Below are 13,088 nucleotides of genomic sequence, written 5' to 3'. Positions count from 1 at the left end.
ATGGAGCACTATTTGGCAGCGAACGCCGCGGTGACAGCGAGCTGCCCGCGCCGGCTCGCGCGTGATTGATGGCGGCGCAGACCAATAGAAAGGAGGGCGCTAAGCTCATCCGCCAATGGAGAGTGCGGGGCGGGCCGGTGGGCGGGGCGTGGCGCAGCCATGCTGCTCTGGCTCTGGCTCTGGCTCTGCGTCTGCTGCTGGCCGGCCCGCGGTGAGTGAGAGACGGAGGGAGGCACGGAGCGGGGACAGCACCCGGGCTGGGCCGCCACCACCCGGATCCCGCTCCCGGACCGCGCACACACCCCAGGCATCCCGGCCCGGCCGCCTCCCCGCTCGGCGCACCGCGATCCCGGTGTATATCCCCTCCCGGCAGCCCAGCCCCGTTGCGGTTCCCCTGCTATGTCTGGGTCCCGGTGTATTTCCGCTCCTGTGTCTGTATCCCGGTGTATTTCCCCTGCCATGTCTGTATCCCGGTGTATTTCCACTCCTGTGTCTGTGTCCCGGTGTATTTCCACTCCTGTGTCTGTATCCCGGTGTATTTCCCCTGCCATGTCTGTATCCCGGTGTATTTCCACTCCTGTGTCTGTATCCCGGTGTATTTCCCCTGCCATGTCTGTATCCCGGTGTATTTCCACTCCTGTGTCTGTATCCCGGTGTATTTCCCCTGCCAGCAGCCCGGCCCCATTGCGGTTTCTCTCCTGTACCCGTATTGGGGTACGGGGGCATTTCCCCTCGCTGCGCCCCCACACCATTGCTTTTTTCCTCCCACATCCCAATCCGAGTGCATTTCCTCTCCTGCAGCCCAATCTGCATGCATTTCCCCTCCTGCGTCCCCATCCTGGTGCAATTCCCTCGGTGCAGCTCCCCATCGTGGTTGCATTTCCCCATCCAGCAGCATTTCCTCTCGCTGGGGTCTGAGCCCCTTGGATTTCCCCTCTGATCCAGGTACATTTCCCATCGCTGCACCCCAGCTCCACTGCATTTCCTGCTGCATCCTCACCCAAGTGCATTTTCCCTCCCATTTGTGATCCTGGTGCGTTTCCCCTGTGTTCCCCTCGGTCTGGGTGCCTATCACCCCTCTCCCCTCCATGGTCCAGCTGCATTTTCCCCTTGAGCACCCCAGTCCCTGTGCTTTTCTTGCCCCCATTCCCTCTCAGCCCCTGGGAACTCCCCCATCTGCCCTTGGAACACCCCAAAACCTTTGGGGCATTTTGGGTCCTGGGCCAGGATTTGGCATTGCTGGAGGGCCTCTTCTCTCCCCCATGGTTCACGAGTGATAACTGGGACTCTCCCCCTTTTTTCAGGGATTTTGCCTTTAGTTTCCCTTGCCTCAGCTCTGTCCTTTCACCCCCAGGATTACGCATCCATGAGTATTTGTACTTCCAAGTGCTGAGCCCCGGAGACATCCGCTACATCTTCACTGCCACCCCAGCCAAGGATTTTGGCGGCGTGTTTGTAAGTATTAAAAACTGAATTTGCCCCTTTGGCTCCCTCCATCCCAATACTGCTCCTTGGTGGGACTCAGTGATTTGGGGTTTTGATTAAGATGGAGTTCATTGCTCTTCCACAAGCACCCTTGGCCTCAACAGGATTCCAGAGGTGGGGATTGCCCCTGGGGCTGGCTCTGAGTGTCCCTGAACCTGGGAGCCCAGAATCCCCCCAAAGCAGCTCCCAGAGGGATGAGCAGGGTGTGGGGTGGGCAGGGTGGGGAGGGGGAGCAGCTCCATCCCCCAGCTCACCCCTCCTGTCTCCTCGGAGAACACAAGGTACGACCAGATCCACCTGGTGCCCGCGGATCCTCCGGAGGCCTGTGGAGAGCTCAACAATGGGGTCTTCATCCAGGACCAGATCGCCTTGGTGGAGAGGGGGTAGGTCTGGCATCATGACACCTCCTGGGGGACCCTGCTGGGCAGGAGGGGAGCCCTGGCCACATCTCCCCGTCACCTCCAGATTCATCCTGTGGCTTCCCCCACATAGATAAACCAGGAAAATGCAAGGGTGTTCCTACCCTGGAGAATTGCATCTTGTGTTTTTTAGCCTGTGGCAAGGTAGAAAAAATGCTGTCAGGGTTCAGATTGAAAGAGAGTAGGTTTAGATTAGACAGTGGCAAAGAACTCTCCTCTGTGAGTGGTGAGGCCCTGGCACAGGTTGCCCAAAGAAATTCTGGATGCTTCATATCCGTGGAGGTGTCCAAGGCCAGGTTGGACACTGGGGCTTGGAGCAGCCTGGGACAGTGGAAGGTGTCCCTGCCATGGCAGAGGTGGAACTGGATGAGCTTTAAGATCTCTTCCAACCCAAACCATTTCAAGATTTTATTTCTTTTTTTTTTTTTTAGGAGTGTGGGTGGCTTGTGCCTAAAATACAGACTCAAAGGAGCAGGGTTTGGAGGAGGTGTGGAATCAGGGAGACAATCCCTAGTTTGGCTGTCTCCAGGCCAGCTCTGGCAGGTGCAGGCTCTGGAGCCACCCCAGGTAGGTGACAGTGTGGTCCCTCTGTGCCACAGGGGCTGCTCGTTCCTGTCCAAGACACGAGTGATCCAGGAGCACGGCGGGCGGGCCGTCATCATCGCCGACAACGCCTACGACAACGACAGCTTCTACATCGAGATGATCCAGGACAGCTCCCGGCGCACGGCCGACATCCCCGCGCTCTTCCTGCTGGGCAGGGACGGGTACGTGACACGGTGACACGGTGGGACAGCTCTTTGTGCTGGGTAGGGACGGGTACGTGACACGGTGGGACAGAGGGACGGGTACGTGACACGGTGGGACAGAGGGATGGGTACGTGACAGGGTGGGACAGCTCTTTGTGCTGGGCAGGAACGGGTGTGTGACAGGGTGGGACAGCTCTCCCTGCTGGGCAGGGATGGGTATGTGACACGGTGGGACAGCTCTCCCTGCTGGGAAGGGACGGGTACGTGACAGGGTGGGACAGCTCTTTGTGCTGGCCAGGGGATGGGTATGTGACACAGTGGGACAGCTCTTTGTGCTGGCCAGAGGATGAGTATGTGCCCAGCTGCCTTCCCGGGTGGGACAGCTCACAAACAGCCAAGTGACAGCCTTGTCCCGCACAGCAGGGAGGTTCAGTTCTGTTCATTTAGGGTGTTCAAGGGAAAGGGGAAAATGCAGCTGGACCATGGAGGGGAGAGGGGTGATAGGCACCCAGACAGAGGGGAACACAGGGGAAAACCACCAGGATCACAAGTGGGAGGGAAAATGCACTTGGATTAGGCTGCAGCAGGAAATGCAGTGGAGCTGGGGTGCAGTGATGGGAAATGTACCTGGATCAGAGGGGAAATCCAAGGGGCTCAGACCCCAGTGAGAGGAAATGCTGAAATTAATCATTAATCAAGCTGGGTTCAGTCCTGGTTACTGGGCAGAGTTGGAGCTGGGTTAGTTGTGGTCTGTGCTGGGCTCTGGCTGCACCCTCCCAGCCCTGGCAGCTTGGGAACAGCTGTCACCCTTCCATCCCCCCAGGTACATGATCAGGCGCTCCCTGGAGCAGCACGGGCTCCCCTGGGCCGTCATCTCCATTCCTGTCAACGTCACCAGCATTCCCACCTACGAGATGATGCAGCCCCCCTGGACCTTCTGGTAGCAGCAGAAGGCTCTGGTGGATCAAGGACTTCCTGGTGCTTCCCAGGGTCTTGCCCTAAGGACCAGGTTTGAGGAAAGGATCCCAACGTGCTCCAGAGATCTGCTGGACTCGGCCACAGGGAGACCTTTCTGCTGGCACCGGTGTGTGGCCAAGGGCAAACACCAATGCCAGGGGGAACCTTGAGCCTGGCACCGAGCTGGGACTGTGTGGGAGGGAGGTGAGAGCCCAGAGCACTTCCCTGGAAACATTTGACCTTGTGCTGCTGATTTGGAGGGATGCAGGACTGGCAGGGATGGGGGAGAGCGATACAGGCTTGTCTGTACCAGGAGGGCTCACCTAATGTCTGTATATTTTTGTCTGAGCTAATGAAGTCTGAGTAAGTTTTAGAAAAAGGGAAGTTTCTCTTTTATTTCTAGCAGTCAGCAGATAAAGGGATAAATCTCATCCTCAAATTTTTTCCTAGTACAATTCTCCAAGTACCTCCTGCAGCTGGGGCAGGGCTCAGTCAGAGCCTCATGGGACAGCACAGGCTCCAGCAGGGGTGGGCTGGTCACAAATCCACTTGCACAGGTGTCTGTTCCCTGAGCCCCGTGTCCCCACAGGACCAGCCCCTGGCTCACAGCCCTCTCTGCACCCAGCAATACAAAGCACAGGGGTCCCAGCTGTCACCAGTCTTGGTTTATTAGGAACACTGAAGGGGATGTGGCCCGGGACGGCTGGGGACAAGCAGCAGGAGGCAGGGCTGGCGGTGATGGCAGTGCCACAGGTGTGCCACCCTCGGTCCCACAGTCCAGCTGCCATGGACACAGCAGCAGGAACACAGCTCCCCAAAATCCATGGAGGGAGGAAATAATCCTGGGTGCATCCTGCTGCCTCTCTGTCACTTGGAGCCATTGTCCCTCCAGCCACATGGTCTGCACACATGGACACTGCTGCATGGCGTGGCCTTGAGGGTGGCAGCATGGGATGGATGACAAGGGGACATCCAGGGGGGCCACTCTGCACTGGCACATCTCCATGTGGGAGCACTGGGTGCAGGGAAACACTCAGCACATGCTGCATCCCCGGGCACATCCTCATCCCACGGCCAGCTGAAGGGAGGGACAACTCCCTCCCTACAAAACCCAAAATGTCTTCTGGGTTTGGGATGACACCCAGCCCTCGTGAGCTCCTGCAGTCATTGCCTGGGGCTCTGTGTCACAGGAAGGATGGGCCGAGCTGGGAAGGAGGAAGGAGGTGTCTGCAGGGTCAGCTCTGCTCCCCCTGCTGGACTCGAGCTCTGGGCCACCCTCCAAGGCATCCCCTGCGAGATGCTGCTGCCCCTCACTGCCGGCCAAGGCATGGGATGGAGGATATACAAGGGCCCCAGCTCCATAGTGTGTAGATAGTGCTAATATAGACATTAAATAGTACCCTCGTGCACAGACACACGGACACACACACACACACGTTCCCCTCGTCCCTGCAGGTGGGAAGGACAAGCTCCTCCACATCCACAGCCTGCACAGACACAGCAGAGCCACCTCACGGGTGACCAGCTGGTATCCCAGGGGCTGGCTGGATCCCACTCCCCTCCAGCCTCCCCTGCAAGCACCAGTCAGCCCCAGCAGGAACTGGGATGTGCTGGAGGGCCACTGGCTCACAGCTTGTCCTCGCAGGGAGGACGAGGGCAGCCTGACACACACACACACAGGCACAGGGACAACACGGACAGGCAGGAGCAGGGCCTGCCTCCGGCTCCTGGCTGCCCCGCTCCGGCACCTCGGCACGCGGCCCCGCCCGCCCCCACAACACAACCCTGTTCTAAATTAAAGCTGCTGCCTCTTGGAGGAGCCTCCAGGCCCTTCCCTTCCCGTCCCATCCCATCCCTTCCCTGTCCTCGGGCCCGGGACCAGGATCACACATCAGTCATCTCATCCTCCAGCTCAGCATCGTCAGTCTCTCCTTCGCCCTCCTCCTCCTCGTCCGACGTCACGTCGGCGTCGTCGGCTTGCGCGAGGCACTTGGGACACGAGCAGGTAAACAAGTAGTTCTCCCTGGCAGGTGGGCAGGCAGGAGACAGGCATGGTGTGCACAAGCTACACTGCCACACTGCTGCTGCCCAGGGGTGGGGAGAGAACAGCCAGGAAGGGGCTCAACGAGTCAGAGCCAGAGCAGCCTGGGGGTTCCATCTGCTGGCTCAGGCAGGGTAAAGGTACTCTGGGTGGAGTGGGGGATTTCTCAGCCCCACAGGGGTGATGGGACAGGGGAACAGTGACCCCCAGCAGGAACCTCTACCCTTGAGGGACAGACAAGGAAAAGGAAGGGTCTGCAGGTGTAAGCCTGCAGAGAGAGGGGGGAACCCAAATCCTACAACACATTACAAGGAGCTCGAAGCACCAGAAGCACCTCGTCCTGCACACACCCCCAGCCCACTGAAGTTCACACCCAGCCCCGGGGTGGGGATGCTGCCCTGATGGATGTTTGGGGTGTCAGGGGGTGGGAGGTCCCCCCAGGTAGCCCCTACCTGAGTATCTTGTTGCGGCTGTGTCTGCTCCGCTCCCTCTGACAGCAGTCTAAGTAACTGATGCAGATTTCCTGGCAGCAAACAGAAATGGGCTGGGCTCAGAATCGCTCCCCATGATCCCAAAGCAGCAGCAGTTCTCCCAGTCCCTCTCAGAATCAGGCAGAAACAGGGGGTGTGGCAGCTCCTACACGGGATGGGGATTGAATTCCTCTGCCAAGATGATGCAGGACACAGGAGGTTTTGGGGCTGGGGTCCATGGAGGATGTAGGGGACACAGGGATGATGCCAAGGTGTGATGTCACCTCAGGTCCACCCAGGCCCTGCTGTCTCACCTCTCCTGCTTCGATGTCCTCCAGAGCAGTGAGATGCAGGAGGAAGTTGTTTTCTGGGAAGGATGTCTCAGCATTGGGGATGCAGCTGTGGTTACCTATGGGCAATACAATCTCTGCTAAATGCCCCAGTGGCTCCTGGAACCACACCACATCTGAGTGCATCCAAGGCAGGGCTGGCCATTCCACAGCTGGGCAAAGTGCCAGGGAACACCGAGAGCAGTACCCATCCCATCCCAGAGATGGCAAGCACAAACCCCTTTCTCCAGAGAAAGAGGTGAGCCAGCCTAGCACGGGACATTTCCCTCGCAGTCCTCGTGTTACTTACAGCAGCTCTGCAGCACATAGAGCCCGGATCCCTCGCAGTTGAGGAACTCTCCCGACTCTGCAGCACAGACAGAGGGGTTAGAGCTCTGCACGGTCCCTTCCAGCTCTTCCACACACAAGCACAAAGGAATGTCCATCAACAGGAACACCCACAGCCAGCAGGGCCTGGCTGCTGCACGGGGGTTTCCCAAGAGCCTTTCCCTCCCACTGGCAGGGGATGGAGGACAAAGATCCCTATCCCGAGGCTGCCTGCCCTGTGCCTGCCCTCCCAGAGGCTCACCCTTCTCAATGTCCTTGTAGAGCTGGTCGATGAAGGCGTCCAGCTCCTCCCGCTGCAGCACGGGCAGCTCCAGAGCATCGCACGCGTGCACCCACTGGCTCAGGGAGCTGGGGAACAGGGGACATGGCACAGTGCCACAGGGCTTGGGGAGCAGTGCCACAGTGCCACAGGGCTTGGGGAGCAGTGCCACAGTGCCACAGGGCTTGGGGAGAGGGGACACAGTGCCACAGGGCTTGGGGAGCAGTGGCACAGTGCCACAGGGCTTGGGGAACAGTGCCACAGTGCCACAGGGCTTGGGGAACAGGGACACAGTGCCACAGGGCTTGGGGAGCAGTGGCACAGTGCCACAGGGCTTGGGGAACAGGGGACATGGCACAGTGCCACAGGGCTTGGGGAGCAGTGGCACAGTGCCACAGGGCTTGGGGAACAGGGGACATGGCACAGTGCCACAGGGCTTGGGGAGCAGTGGCACAGTGCCACAGGGCTTGGGGAACAGGGGACATGGCACAGTGCCACAGGGCTTGGGGAGCAGTGGCACAGTGCCACAGGGCTTGGGGAACAGGGGACATGGCACAGTGCCACAGGGCTTGGGAAGCAGTGACACAGTGCCACAGGGCTTGGGGAGCAGTGGCACAGTGCCACAGGGCTTGGGGAGCAGTGCCACAGGGCTTGGGGAGCAGGGGACACGGCACAGTGCCACAGGGCTTGGGAAGCAGTGACACAGTGCCACAGGGCTTGGGGAGCAGTGGCACAGTGCCACAGGGCTTGGGGAGCAGTGACACAGTGCCACAGGGCTTGGGGAACAGGGGACATGGCACAGGGCCACAGGGCTTGGGGAGCAGTGGGACAGTGCCACAGGGCTTGGGGAGCAGTGGGGCAGTGCCACAGGGCTTGGGGAACAGGGGACATGGCACAGGGCCACAGGGCTTGGGGAGCAGTGGGGCAGTGCCACAGTGCCACAGGGCTTGGGAAGTAGTGGGGCAGTGCCACGGTGCCTGGGGAGCAGTGGGACACTGTCACACTGTCACAGTGCCTGGGGAGCAGTGGGGCAGTGACACAGTGACACAGTGCCTGGGGAGCAGTGGGACAGTGGCACAGTGCCACAGTACTGTCAGAAACAGCAGAACATTTCTACAGTCCCACAATGCTCTGAGCACACAGTGGGACTTTACAGAGGAGATCCAAGGCGGCTCTGAGCAGCCAAGGTCTGGCAGAGGGATGTGAAAGGGTTGGACACAGCCAAGATGAAGTTTTTTCAGTCTGCCCCTCTCTCCCCATGTCTAAACCCAGCCACTGACATTGCACATCTGCACTGCCTGGCAAGGAGCACCCACAAAGCCCCATTACCTGGTTCCTATGCCTTGGCCATTGGTCCCAACGAGGGCAAAGAGGGATCGAAAGCCTTCTGGGGTGAACCACTGCAGAAGGGACAGACAAAGCAACTGAGGAGCCTGCGGGAGCACCTCGCTCTGCAATGCTTCAGGGAGCTTTGGGGGAAGCAAGGAACCAGCAGAGTCCCAAGGGAGCCCTGGCCAACACTCCTGGGCTGTCTGGGAGGCAGAGCCACTCACCCTGCTGAGATATTCATCATAAAGAGCCTCAGTGAAGAGCAGGCGCAGCAGCTCCAGCTGGCCCTGGCAGGACACAGAGCACGGTCAGGGTGGGGGTGCTGGGGGTGCCAGCCCTGGGCTGAGGCTGAGCTCAGAAGGCTCCAGAAGGATTCAGGCTCCCCAGCCTGCCCTGCATGGCTGGAGGCTGCTGCCCTCAGAGCCGTGAAATCCACGCCTTTAGCAGCAAAAGCCACCCACTCAGCAGCTAAATATCACACTGTCCCAGCCCACAGCAGGAACATCTCCCCCACAGGAAGGAGCAGCATATCCCATGAAAGCATCACAAGGCCAAAACCCTCTAAGCAACCACTTCCTCACTGTCAGGGCCCTCCCTTTTAGCCTGGAGTTTCCAGTATTTCCTATCCCTGTGTAATGAGGCTTTTGCATCTGTGGGCTCACAGACACAGGCAGGAGAAGGAAGGCTCCAGGACTGAAGAGCTGCTGGGTCTTACCTTAAATTTATCCCCCAGCAGTTTGTGCACAATCTCCTCTTCTTCATTTGCTGTCTTGTTGCAGAACTGGGAGAAGGCCTTGATCCACCACTCCTTGTCTTTAGCCTGACAAAAGAATCAAGCAGAGGCATTGCACCAACACCACTTTCCTCCCCAGCCCAGGGAGAGGGAGGATTGTCACAATAAATGCTGAGAAAGCCAGGCCAAGGCATCAGAGCTTGGGAATAACATCCACAATGGGATAACAAAACCACCCACCGTACCTGCTTGATGGTGGCAACCATCCTGGCCATCAGCATGATGCTGGATGTCTCTGGGGGGTAATGCATGTTTCTGTGGGATTAAAATGGAGAAGAGATGAGCAGATCAGGGCTGGCATGGGAATGAGAAGCTGGAGAGAGGCAGAAACAGCTGCCATACGTGTGGTCAGGCCTGCACTGATCCAGCACACCAAAGTGCTCAGTGCAGCATTGCTGTGTAGGGACCCAGTGGAGAGAAACCTGCACCCACCTTCCTGCTCCATGCATACAAACAATCCCCCTCCATCCTGCTCACTCTGCTGGGGCTTGGGACCAGATTTCAGTCAGGGATGTTGCTTATCCCCTTGGGAACCAACCATTTTTTTTTGAAAGCAGGGACAGAAATGGGCCCATGGGATGGTACAAGGAGGATCTCCCAGAGGCTGGAGATCTGCAGGAGCACCATAAAACTGCAGGAGTGAGGGATGTGCATAGCTCAGTGCTTTGTAGCTCTTTAGTGGGAGAAAGATAAGGAGTGCTCAGCTGTGTGTCCAAACCCTTGGGCTGCCAACATCACAACACCCAACCAGGAAAAAGAGCTGGGCAGAGTCCCAGGGCCACCCCCACCCTCCAGCCACCTTGTGCAGGGATGCACAGCAAGGAGCCAGCCCAGGAGAGCCACCTCCCTTGCCCGTGGAGGCACAGGCAGGTGAGGCCCTACCTCCATGCCTCCTGCAGCTTGTTGAGGGGGTGCGTGGGGTCGTCCCGGGACGGGCCGAGGCACAGGACCTGGTGGTACTGCTCCAGAGCTGCCTGCCTGCACTCTGCACTGCAGTACGTCACCTACAGCGAGGGGACAGCACTGCCATTGTGGCAGCAGGAAAGGGGCTCCCAGATCCAGCTGAGCCAGCTGTGCCCCCTCCCTGACCAGCAGAGCCCTGGCTCTTGGGCCCATGGCACAGAAAGACAGACAGCACAAGAGCCCAGCTGGATGGGAAGGACTCAAGGATGCCAAGGAGAGCACGGTACCTCCCGGCAGCCCCGTACCTGGCAGCGGGGACACTGCTGGTGCAGGTCCTTCCTGATGCTGCACTGCTCCGGGTGAGGCAGCACCAGGGAGCTCTTCCCCAGCAGGCGCTGGGCGTTCTCCTCCGCTGTCTCCAGCGCCCGCAGGCAGTGATCACAGGCTGTGGGGGACAGGAGGGGTGGGTGGATGGATGGATGGAGGGATGGAGGGATGGATGGATGGATGGATGGATGGATGGATGGATGGATGCCACAGGAAAGCCTTCGGAAAGCAAAGGGACCAGAACCCAGGGCAAAGCAACACAACTGGTACCAACACCAGAGAGGAAAAAAGGGATGGGGCTTGGAGCAACCTGGGTTAGGGCAAGGTGTCCCTACGCATGCTAGGGATGGAATATGATCTTTAAGGCCCTTTCCAACCCAACCCATTCCAAGGTTCTATGGTGGCACCTGGCACATTCCTCCAGAGCTGATGGAAGTCACCATTCCTCAGACGACACCCGAACTTGTCAACAGTTTAGTGCAAAGGCAGAAAAGGCAGCAGGGCCGCATTTATAGAGGCGCCAAGACAAACCCAAACCCTTCCTTCCCTTGGTACCCCTGCGGCCCCGCGGTCACCCCACCGGGACAGGAGACAGGGATGGGGACACGCCACCAGCGCCGGCCGCTCACCTCGGTAGTTGTACAGGGCATTCCAGAGAAACTGGGATGACACCACCGGCCTCTCCACGAAGACTGTTTCCCCTTTGCGGATGTTTCTGGTGGCGAACAAGCCCTTTCCCTGCCGAGGGACAACCGCGGGTCAGGGACGCGCCCGAAGCCGAGTCATACCGGGGAGCTGAGCTGAGGGAATCCCTCCATGCCCTCCATCCCCGCGGGCTTTTACTCGCTGTGCCCCCAGGCTGGGCAGGAAGGGAGGGACCCTCACGGAGGGCACACCGCGGGCTGCTCACCTTGGCGCTGCTGATGAACCGCGCCTCCGCCGCAGCCCCGGCGTGTGGCCCCGCCGCGGCCGCCATCTTCGGGCGGCGACTTCCCCGCCCTGACCCGCCGGGCAGCGCCTCTTCCTCTTCCTCCTCCTCCTCCTCCTCTTCCTCCTCCTCCTCCGCCCCCTGCGCCCCTCAGGGGTCCGCGCTCGCCATCGCCCCCCTCAGCCGCGGGGCGCGGGGCCGGCGGCCATGTTGGCCCCCCCTTCCACAGCCCCCGGCCAGCGTCTGGAAACAGCGCCAAAACAGCCCAAAACAGCGCCAAAACACCCCAAAACGGGGCCGGGGCGCTGCCGCTACCACCCCAAATCGTACAGGAGTTTGCTGACTCTCCCTAGTCAGTTAATATTACTGAATGGTAGATGAATAGCCGTCACAGCCCTGTCAGGCACAAGTTCCCCCCTCACCTTGAAGTCTCCCCTCGGGGAGAGAGGAGGCATCGCCCACTGCCCTGCGCACCCAAAACTGGCTCGACTTTCCCCAAAAAGCCTTCAAAACGTGCTACTGTGGCCACTCTGCCCTGGCTACCTCCTGCTTGGCGGTCTGCAAAGCCTTAAAGCCCGAGGAAACGCGTGTTTGGTTGTATTTACTAATGTACAGCGCCGCGGCTCAGCCCCGCTCCTCGCTGGCCAGGCGGCGGGAGCGGGGTTGGGAATTCGGGACGATTGCGTGTTCGCGGCTTTGGGCAGTGATTTGGTGTCACTAGATGTCACTGTCGGCTCGTGGCGGGGACACGACACCGGGTGACAAGGCGGGAGCTGCCACCTCCATGCCCTGGCCTGCAGCTGCAGCATGGTCTCAGGACTGGCCACTGACCCACGGCATGGCCCCAGGACTGGTCACTGACCCACGGCATGGCCTCAGGACTGGCCACTGCTCCGGCCACCCGGCCAGGGGACAGGGGACAAACAGGCTGCCAGGGCCACGTCCCCTGGCCGTGCTGTGGGATCCTGGGCCAGTGGGGCCAGTGCAGGCTGTGCTCCATCACACTGTGCCCATGGCAGGGACCACAAGGACAAGGCACAGGTGAGGCAATGCTGCTGTCACTCACCATTACATCCTCAGCGATTCATGGAATATTTATGTGGGAAAAACCCTCTAAGACTAATGTTCCCTGGCACTGCCAAGGCCACAGCTGAGCCATGTCCCCAAGTGTCACATCCACAGGGCTGTTAAATCCCTCCAGGGATGGGGTTTCCACCACTGCAGCTGTGCCAGGGCTGCACATCCCTTCCTGTGAATGAATTTTCCCCAACATCCAATATAAACCTCCCCTGTCACAACCTGAGGCCATTCCCTCAAAGATTTCTTCATGGAAAGGGGTGGAATGGGCACTGGCAGGGGCTGCCCAGGGAGGTTTGGAATCCCCATCCCTGGAGGTGTCCAAGGAAGGCCTGGACAGGGCACTCAGAGCTCTGGGCTGGGGACAAGGTGGGGATCAAGCACAGCTTGGGCTGGGTGACCTTGGAGGGATTTTCCAGCCTCAGTGATCCTGGGATTCCTCTGCTCCTGTCCCTCTTCCCTGGAGCAGAGCCCGACCCACCCTGCTGTGCCCTCCTGGCAGGAGCTGTGCAGAGCCACAAGGGCCCCCTGAGCCTCCTTTGCTCCAGGCTGAGCCCCTGCCCAGCTCCCTCAGGGATTCTGCAGCCCCTGCCCAGCTCCCTCAGGGATTCTGCAGCCCCTGCCCGGCTCCCTCAGGGATTCTGCAGCCCCTTCCCAGCTCTGTTCCTGCCCAG

General features: G+C 59.6%; 2 protein-coding genes across 4 annotated transcripts; one reads left to right on the top strand and one right to left on the bottom strand.

Annotated features, from left to right (window-relative positions):
• The first annotated feature begins 53 nt into the window (after positions 1–53).
• Positions 54–4,052, top strand: PRADC1 (protease associated domain containing 1). 3 transcript variants are annotated; one of them, XR_011684041.1, is made up of 6 exons: positions 54–211; positions 1,355–1,455; positions 1,759–1,868; positions 2,504–2,691; positions 2,745–2,958; positions 3,005–3,550. XR_011684041.1 is itself a non-coding variant. In XM_071455811.1 (5 exons), exons 1-4 carry the CDS (start codon positions 160–162, stop codon positions 2,685–2,687), a joined length of 447 nt encoding a protein of 148 aa, XP_071311912.1. In that variant the 5' UTR covers positions 54–159; the 3' UTR covers positions 2,688–2,691; positions 2,745–3,550. The 3 variants fall into 3 exon arrangements, 2 of the variants coding, with proteins under 2 accessions (XP_071311912.1, XP_071311911.1); XM_071455811.1 differs by having other exon boundaries at positions 2,745–3,550; XM_071455810.1 differs by lacking the exon at positions 2,745–2,958 and having other exon boundaries at positions 55–211; positions 2,504–2,671; positions 3,477–4,052.
• Positions 4,053–4,260: 208 nt separating this feature from the next.
• Positions 4,261–11,475, bottom strand: SMYD5 (SMYD family member 5). The gene is made up of 13 exons (XM_071455808.1): positions 11,320–11,475; positions 11,039–11,147; positions 10,388–10,527; positions 10,062–10,183; positions 9,365–9,434; positions 9,102–9,206; positions 8,611–8,673; positions 8,387–8,457; positions 7,040–7,146; positions 6,761–6,817; positions 6,436–6,530; positions 6,104–6,174; positions 4,261–5,633 (listed from the first exon to the last, which is right to left on the bottom strand). The coding sequence occupies exons 1-13, from the start codon at positions 11,383–11,385 to the stop codon at positions 5,495–5,497; spliced, it is 1,215 nt and encodes a 404-aa protein (XP_071311909.1). The 5' UTR covers positions 11,386–11,475; the 3' UTR covers positions 4,261–5,494.
• Between the last annotated feature and the right edge of the window lie 1,613 nt (positions 11,476–13,088).

This window comes from Agelaius tricolor, unplaced genomic scaffold (assembly GCF_023055355.1).
Source record: "Agelaius tricolor isolate 1412-34295 unplaced genomic scaffold, bAgeTri1.0.p SCAF_54, whole genome shotgun sequence".
Lineage (NCBI taxonomy): Eukaryota > Metazoa > Chordata > Aves > Passeriformes > Icteridae > Agelaius > Agelaius tricolor.
The sequence above is the reverse complement of the archived record's forward strand: the minus strand, read 5'-3'. Positions and strand labels throughout refer to the sequence as shown.

Excerpts from the sequence above, each read along its gene's own strand:
- SMYD5 (XM_071455808.1), bottom strand. The coding sequence starts at position 11,385 with ATGGCGGCCGCGGCGGGGCCACACGCCGGGGCTGCGGCGGAGGCGCGG. Across the intron at positions 10,528-11,038 it reads TGCCCTGTACAACTACCGAG|CCTGTGATCACTGCCTGCGG; the intron begins GTGAGCGGCCGG and ends TGTCCCCCACAG. Across the intron at positions 8,458-8,610 it reads ATGATGAATATCTCAGCAGG|TGGTTCACCCCAGAAGGCTT; the intron begins GTGAGTGGCTCT and ends TCCCTTCTGCAG.
- PRADC1 (XM_071455810.1), top strand. The coding sequence starts at position 160 with ATGCTGCTCTGGCTCTGGCTCTGGCTCTGCGTCTGCTGCTGGCCGGCC. Across the intron at positions 1,456-1,758 it reads AGGATTTTGGCGGCGTGTTT|AACACAAGGTACGACCAGAT; the intron begins GTAAGTATTAAA and ends GTCTCCTCGGAG. Across the intron at positions 2,672-3,476 it reads TTCCTGCTGGGCAGGGACGG|GTACATGATCAGGCGCTCCC; the intron begins GTACGTGACACG and ends CCATCCCCCCAG.